The following is an 8565-nucleotide window of genomic DNA, read 5'->3' as shown; positions in this document are numbered from 1 at the left end:
CCCCTCCCCCACTACCACTTTTCTAGGATGGTCGCGTACCACCTACCAGGTGCCAATGTACCACAGGTGGTACCCGTACCACTGGTTGAAAAGCCCTGCTTTACTGAACACCTACAAGGATTGTAATGTATTGGCCACAACTGTTTTAAATCACTTGCTTAATGTCTGACTTACATTGCTGTATTGTTTAACAGTTGCCGTTACTGAAAGCCAGACTGGCTGTCTCCAAGCTGATAATCAGGTTTGGGGCGGGAAACTGTTACTTTAAACCTATTGGTTGCCACCTAGAGGCTACCTGTATAAATAGCTGTGCAGCAGCCTTTAGGGCTGCTTCTGTTCTGAGTTAATAAACTTGTTGCTTGTTTCAACACTCTGCCTCATTCAATGCCTAAAGAACCGAAGATATAACAAGGATAATAAGCCTTTATTTCTAAACCGAGAAAATTGTCAAGATTCCAAGTTTTAGATGACAGACCTGTGCTGATACAGTGGCATTTCTTTAATCAAACTGAATGTGGCTATGACTTAGGAGTCTGTGTGCAACGGAGTTAAAATTGCTAATAATTGGGGAGAGGGGTACAATGTGCAGCTTTGGTAAGAAACAGCTCCTCTGAAGACCATGGCAGGTGATAATATAGATAGGAGCTAGTAATGGGTGAATTTATAGCAGCCTTTGCTCATTTGGTGTTCTCCAGAGCTATTGGGATTATAATTGTCTAGAATTTTAGGATGCTACACGATGCAGACTCAGCACATAAAGAGGAACCCGGGTCTAGAAGGCTGGTCTAGAAGATACCGGGTCATTTCTGCTCATGGTTAGTTATCGCTCCTGTGACTCTGGGGTGTAGAGGATTAAAGGCTGGCTGTTCTTGCCCTTGTCGTGCCAGCAGACGTCAAAGAAGGGGTAGACCGTGCCTGTAAAGCGCTCATGGAAAGCAAAGATCTGGACCAGATTGTCTTCGTCACTGGCATCGTAGAAGGCCAGGAGGCCATCGTCGAAGCTGAGGTAGATACCAATTCGGCTGGGCTTTCCCTCCAGCTTCAGAGACCGGGGTTCCTTGTGCTCCACATAGGCCTCGTAGGTTTTCCCTTCCTTGCAACCCACCAGCCAGAAGCCATTGGACGGGGTGGCGTGCAGGCGGCCCTTGCGCCCGGTTTCAGCTGAGATGAGGCCCAGAGCCCAACGGGGCTTGTCATCTACTGTCACCTCCCAGTAGTGTTCTCCTTGTGAGAAGCTCTGGCGTGAGACCAGGCAGTTGGACTTGTCAAACCGTTGTGGGTCATCCGAGCTCACGGCTTGCTTATGTTCAACACATTCCACTCTTTTCCCATCTTCAGACACCACTAGGTTGGCTTGCGCGGTGGCTGGGTCCAAGGTCAGGTTTTCCAAAGCTTCAGGAGGAGAGAAAGACGTTAAGATTAGTCACAATGTGAAAATAAGGATTTTTTTCTTTCTTTCTTTTCTTTCATGGAGAGGATTTAATCAGTGGATAGGCTTTCTGTACTTAGAAAAGAAATAGCGTAAGAGTGAACATAATTATTCATTCTGAATTATTCATTCCTTAACTTGCAAAGATATTTAGAATAGAATAACAGAGTTGGAAGGGACCTTGGAGGTCTTCTAGTCCAATACCCCCGCTCAGGCAGGAAACCCTATACTATAGGGTCTTCTGCCTGAGCAGGGGGTTGGACTAGATCAGGGCTTTTCAACCAGTGGTATGGGTACCACCTGTGATACATTGGCACCTGGTAGGTGGTACGCGACCATCCCAGAAAAGTGGTAGTGGGGGAGGGGAATGAGCTGAACTGGTGGCAGAACTGCACAAGCCTGAGCGAGAGATGGCTGAAGCTGCAGGGCTGTCAGGGCTCAGCGGAAGCGCCAGGATCAGTGCTTCTTCGGGACTGTCAGGGCTCAGCGGAAGCGCCAGGATCAGCGCCAGGCTCCAGCTGGAGCTCTGCGCTGATCCTGGCGCTTCTGCTGAGCCCAGAAGAAGCGCCGATCAGCTGGAATGTTGCAGCATCTCCAGGGTCTTGTGATTTACATTCAGATGCTTGGCAACTGATTCATATTTATGACGGTCACAGTGTCCCAGGGTCATGTGAAGTGACCAAAACCTGCTGCAACCACCCAGCAGAGGGGGGGGGAATAAAAACCAAACACCCCCCACCCCACCCCTGCTGCCAATCCTCAACAGAAATGCTCACAACAATGAAAACCTTGGACAGGAGGAAGAGCGCCGCTGGGTGGGCAGGCAGGTGTCTTGCTCGGCTGTGGCTTGGGGGGCAGTTTTTTCAGTGCCATTGTAACTTTGAACAGTCACTAAGCGAACTGTTGTAAGTCAAGGACTACCTGTACTTCACACTTTTTTCTTCTTCTTTTTTTTGGTCATCAGGTTTTTGACACATTGCTAGGCAACTGGTGGTACTCGGATATTGTCATATCCTAAAAGTGGTACAATGGGTGAAAAGATTGAAAAGCCCTGGCCTAGATGACCTCCAAGGTCCCTTCCAACATTATTATTAGTAGCAGTAGTAGTAGTAGTAGTAGTAGTAGTAGTAGTAATAGTAGTATTTTAGAAAGGACAGAGTTGAGTAACACAGAAAGTGAGTGTAGGTAATCCTTGATTTACAACCGGGCATTTAGTGACCGTTTGAAGTTACAACGGCATTGAAAAAGGTGTCTTATAACTATTTTTCATCCGACTGTTGCTGTATCCCTGCAGTCACGTGATCAAAATTCAGGTGTTTGACAACTGATTCGTATTTATGACGGTTGCAGTGTTCCGGGGTCATGTGGTCACCTTTTGCGAACTCCGGGCAAGCAGAGTCAAGGACGAAGCCAGATTCACTTAACAACCACATTACTAGCTTAACAACTGCAGTGATTCACTTAACAACTATGACAAGAAAGGTCATAAAATGGGGCAAAACTCACTTAATCTCTCTCTTGCTTAGCAACAGAAATGTTGGGCTTGGTTGCAGGTATACATCAAGGACTACCTGTACACCTTATCTTTAGAAAATCCACCTTCTCTTTAGTTCTCAGAGCGGAGGTGTTACCTTATGTCGTGTCATGTGACAGGCTGCAATAACCTCTACTGTAATGGCAATATATATAGACTCGGGTGAGGAAAATTGGAGCTCCTACATCAACTCTTACATTCAAAAGGATACAAAGAGCCGACTTCTTTTAAAACACACCCCCACACATGCTGTCAACGCTGCTAACATTGGATGTTCTTGCTTTGACAACCTATGGAGATGCAGCCTTTTTCTTTCTTATGCTTTACTCTTAGAATTAGATGATACTGGAGGAGGAGGAAGAATGTGATGGGAATTAGTTAGACATAACAATATTGTAATAGTGTATGAATTCAGGGCTTTTGAAATAAGAGATGATAAGAAATGGCGGGTTGGAGTAAAGGAGGGAAAGCCTACATTTCAAACTAATTGGAGAATTTGATTTATGACTGTTAATCAGAGGAGGGAATTGTGGTTGATCCTATGTGCTAAGGGGAGGGGAATCCAGATTTTGGCTTCGCTTATGTATGTGCCGATGCTATCTATGCTGCTCGAATAAAGATTCTTTAAGGTAAACAATGCCTCCAAGTTCTTTGAAGAGTTTCATCTGTCGGAACCATGACACATGCAGCCTTATCCCGCAAGTGGTGGTTTCTACCTGGCATTATTGCACGGAACATCTTCCTCCATACTTGAAACTTAAACTCATCAGAAATTATGGGGAGCTGAATGTCCATGCGGGCAACGGGTGGAGATTCCCCCAGGATCTTCTGCAATCTATAGGGAGAAGGAAAGGAGAAGACACTTTATCACAGCCTGGGGGGGGAATGAGGATTCCCCCTACTTTTCTTTACATTTCCCTCTTATTAAAAATGATAACATTTAACAATAGTTAATTGTTTATTAAAACAAGGTTCCCAAACAAAGTGCCCATCAGCACATATTGGAAGACAAGCCCCACATGTTGGGGAAATTGAGGCCACTTTTAATCCAACGATCTGCAGAGAACAGGGTGAGGTTCAGAAAAGTTGGATTTATTCTTATATATATTATATATATTATTATATATATTATTCTCCAAGGCGCCTGAAGGCAGGACGAGAAGCAATGGGTGGAAACTGATCAAGGAGAGAAGCAACTTAGAACTAAGGAGAAACTTCCTGACAGTTAGAACAATTAACCAATGGAACAACCTGCTTCCAGAAGTGGTGAATGCTCCAACACTGGAAGTTTTTAAGAAGAGACTGGACAGCCGTTTGTCTGAAATGGTGTAGGGTTCCTGCCTGGGCAGGGGGTTGGACTCGATGACCTCCAAGGTCCCTTCCAACTTTATTATTATTATTATTATTACAGTATGGAATGATTAGACAAAGATATATATCAAGGATGATCCACTACGTTCAATGTTTTTTAATTTCTTTTTTCCTTTTGTACTTAATAAAATTTATTTTAAAAAAAGAAAGAAAGAAAAGTTGGATGATGGTCATAAAGAAATCGTTCTCAAAGTGCAGAGCAAAAATGGGACAGCCTGTTTACAAAATATCAGCCGAGCTAAAGAGACTAAAGGTTTGCTGTACAAGTAGTGCTCAGTTTACAACCATTCATTTAGTGACTGTTCAAATGGCACTGAAAAACATGACGTTTTTCACACTTACAACTGTTACAGCACCCCCATGGTGACATGATCAAAATTTAGACACTTGTCAACTAGTTCATACTTATGATGATTGCAGTTGTCCTGGAATCACGTAATCCTCTTTTGTGATGCTCTGATAAGCAAGGTCAACAGGAAAGCCAAATTCACTTCAACAACAACAACAACAACAACAACAACAACAACAACAACAACAACAATAATAATAATAATAATAATAATAATAATAATAATAATAATAATAATAATAATAATAATAATAAAGTTGGAAGGGACCTTGGAGGTCATCTAGTCCAACCCCCTGCTCAGGCAGGAAACCCTATCCCATTTCGGACAAATGGCTGTTCAGTCTCTTCTTAAAAACTTCCAGTGTTGAAGCATTCACTGCTTCTGGAGGCAGGTTGTTCCATTGGTTAATTGTTCTAACTGTCAGGAAATTTCTCCTTAGTTCTAGGTTGCTTCTCTCCTTGATTAGTTTCCATCCGTTGCTTCTTGTCCTCCCTTCAGGCGCTTTGGAGAATAGCTTGACTCCCTCTTCTTTGGGGCAGCCCCTGAGATATTGGAACACTGCTATCATGTCCCCCCTCGTCCTTCTCTTCATTAAACTAGACATACCCAATTCCAGCAGCTGTTCCTTGTATGTTTTGGCCTCCAGTCCCCTAATCATCTTTGTTGCTCTTCTCTGTACTCTTTCTAGAGTCCCAACATCTTTTTTACATCGTGGTGACCAAAACTGGATGCAGTATTCCAAGTGTGGCCTTACCAAGGCATTGTAAAGTGGTATTAATACTTCACGTGATCTTGATTCTATCTCTCTGTTAATGCTGCCTAGCACTGTGTTGGCCTTTTTGGCAGCTGCAGCACACTGCTGGCTATGTTACTAACTTAACAACTGCAGTGATTCACTTAATAACTGTAGCAGGAATGGTTGTAAAACGGGGCAGAATTCACTTCACAACTTTCTCACTTAGCAACAGAAATTTGGGTAGTCAAGGACTACCTGTAGTACAATTAATAATTAGAGAAGAATCTGTGAAATCGGAAAGGATGAAGATAGAATCAAGGAGAGATAGATGGAAACTGAGTGGGCTCCAGGGAAATGGAGCAACAGCTGAACAGGAAAGTGGGAAATGGAATGGAATATCCCAAAAGAAGATATACAAGGCTGAGTAGCTAATGCCACATGTCACCGCAAAATAATGAATTAGAATAGAATAGAGCTGGAAGGGACCTTGGAGGTCTTCTAGTCCAGCCCCCTGCTCAAGCAGGAGAACCTATACCATTTCAGACAAGTGACTGTCCAGTTTCTTCTTAAAAACCTTCCAGTGATGGAGTGCCCAAATAAAATTGCCAAATAAAAAATTGTAAGACAAATCAAACTCTGGGAGTTTGATTTGTGTTATAATGTTGTATGTGTGCTCTAATTCTGTATTATAATTTGTGTTATAATTTTGCATTTGTATTATAATTTCTCAAATTAAGGAGAGTAAAACATACTCTCTGCATTTATTTAGCTTAACATTAAGGAACGTTGGAGTTTTTGGTAAACGGTGTCCTTCATTCAGAACATCGTCCTCTTGTTTCTCTCATACACAGACAAACCTAGTTAATTGTTGAGATTCTAGTAAAGCTTGTTTCTGTAGTTTCAGGACTACCGGTAGTCCTCGACTTATGACCACAACTGAGCCCAAAATTTCTGTTGTGAAGCGAGACATTTTTTAAGTAAGTTTTGCCCCTTTTATGACTTTCCTTGCCTCAGTTGCTAAGTGAATGAATCACTGCAATTAATAAGTTAGTAACCCAGTTGTTAAGTGAATCCGGCTTCCCCATTGACTTTGCTTGTCACAAGGTCGCAAAAGGTGATCACGTGACCCTGGGACATAGCAACCATCATAAATATGAACAGTTGCCAAGCTTCTGGATTTTGATCACATGATCATGCGGATGCTGCAATGGTCGTAAGTGTGAAAAACAGTCATAAGTCACTTTTTTCAGTGCTATTGTAACTTTGAAGGGCCACTAAATGAACTGTTGTAAGTCGAGGACTACCTGTATGCAGGAACTCTGTGTTCAAGGCCTTTAAATATGCAAGTGAAGTACAGGTTGCCTTAAGAGCACTTTCAACAAGTAACACTGAAGTCAAAATGACAATGTGTCGTCGCTGCACGAAGGATGAAATTGTGTACACCTACCCTAATGTCTGTTGCAAGTACATAGGCAGCGTCAGTTGTGTCATATTGTCACATATGTGTCATCATTTGTCCCTCTCATCCTCTAAGAAAGTGGTCCAGGTAAGGAGGAACTTAAGTGAGGTGTCCTTGGTGCCTTCTGGGCTTGGTTGTTTTCCTTTAGATGTTGCATTACCAAACTGGGTAACATCTTCAGTACTAGTAGGGAGAGGCAGAAAGAGCGGAGAGAGCAAACCCTGCCTCCTATTAGCACTGATGGTGTTACCTAGTTTGAGTAACGAAACATCTACAAGAAACCAGCCAAGCTCAGAGAGCACCAAGGACACCTCATATTAGAGATACTTAAGATGTGCACAACTCAGAGAAGAGGATTGGCTGATGGGTTGTTTTAAATGGACAGTTACTCACCTGCTGGCAACCAGACAATATTTCTGTGGAGGAAAAAAGAAAGCAGAAATTATAAGGTGACCAACTTTTTTACAATGAGAAGGAGGACACAAATAAATTGAAGAAAAAAAAGTGAGTCTAATGCGTGCGTGTGTGCCGTGTCATGTTTCGGTAAGAAGTAAATAAAGCCACTTGCGTGCAGCGCACTCTTGCACGTGGCGCACTCTCTCAAAACAATTCTGTGCGGAGCGCATGCGTCTCATAATCGTGTCTTGCCGCACTGTACCGAGCCTTGACGAATCGTCATGTCAAATACAAATATGTCACATCACACGCAACGGATCGGATCGGCATCGATCGAATACGGAGATTTACAGATTAATCTTCAAATATCAAAAAGGAGGACATGTAGGAGGACATCTTTCAAGAGAGGACAGAACTTACAAAAGGAGGACTGTCCTCCCTAAAGGAGGACAGTTGGTCACCTTAGAAATTAGCAAATTTCAGGTAGTTTTCCCTCAGGGGAGATTTTAACAATTGAAGCCCTCCAGTTGTCGGATTGTGACTTCCAGGATTCCTACCAGCCTGGTTAGGCAATTAAAAAAATAAAATACAGATATAGGTAGTCCTCGATTTACGGCCACAATTGAGCCCAAAATTTCTAATTTTTTAAGTGAGACATTTATCAAATGACTTTTGCCCCATCTTATCACCTTTCTTGCCCTGATTGTTAAGTGAATCACTGTCAAGTTTGTAACATGGCTGTTAAGTGAAGCCGGCTTCCCCATTAACTCGGCTTGTCAGAAGGTTGTAAAAGGTGTGCAGGCGACCTCGTCGGACGCAGCTGTAGCTGCCTCCCGCCTGTTTCGCATAAAAGCCGTTTTGACAGCGAGCATTAGCTGTCAAACGGCTTGATACCCTTCCCCCGGGCATAAGGGGATCGGTGAGCTGCCCAGGGTAGGAGTTGAGTTCCCGAGTCGTCCGATGTGGACGATGTAGGTTAGAACTCCTCCGGAGCCCCAAGGATTCTCCGCGATCCAGGACGCCTTCGCCTCGGCGAAGCTAGAAGCCGCCACCACCGCTGCAACTTAAATTTAACTGTGAGTGACTATACACAGACAAACCGACCCTGGAAGTTTGTTTCCTACTTTGGACTCTACTCTAACTTGAGTTATTTTGATCTTCCCTATACTTGGGTTGGATTGTGTGAAAGTGAACTTAAAATGGCGATGAATGATACTTTCTAGCAACAAGAAGTGAAAGTGACCTGGATTTCCGGTTTGGAACTTTTGTTACTTTTTATACTTTCACTAC

At 43.2% G+C, this 8565-nt stretch overlaps 1 protein-coding gene across 1 annotated transcript in view; it reads right to left on the bottom strand.

Annotated features, from left to right (window-relative positions):
- Positions 1–417: 417 nt before the first annotated feature.
- The window catches only part of LOC107296288 (tripartite motif-containing protein 72), a 28032-nt gene continuing 19884 nt past the window's right edge, over positions 418–8565 (bottom strand). The window contains exons 5-7 of the mRNA XM_015825635.1: positions 7273–7295; positions 3680–3798; positions 418–1392 (exon numbers count right to left, since the gene is read on the bottom strand). Of these exons, the coding sequence (XP_015681121.1) occupies positions 821–1392; positions 3680–3798; positions 7273–7295 (714 nt within the window). The 3' untranslated portion in view covers positions 418–820. The remainder of the gene's footprint in view (positions 1393–3679; positions 3799–7272; positions 7296–8565) is intronic.

The sequence above is a fragment of the Protobothrops mucrosquamatus genome, unplaced genomic scaffold (genome assembly GCF_001527695.2).
Source record: "Protobothrops mucrosquamatus isolate PMUCROS unplaced genomic scaffold, P.Mucros_1.0 scaffold2733, whole genome shotgun sequence".
In the NCBI taxonomy this organism is placed as follows: domain Eukaryota; kingdom Metazoa; phylum Chordata; class Lepidosauria; order Squamata; family Viperidae; genus Protobothrops; species Protobothrops mucrosquamatus.
This window is presented reverse-complemented; position numbering and strand designations above follow the sequence as displayed.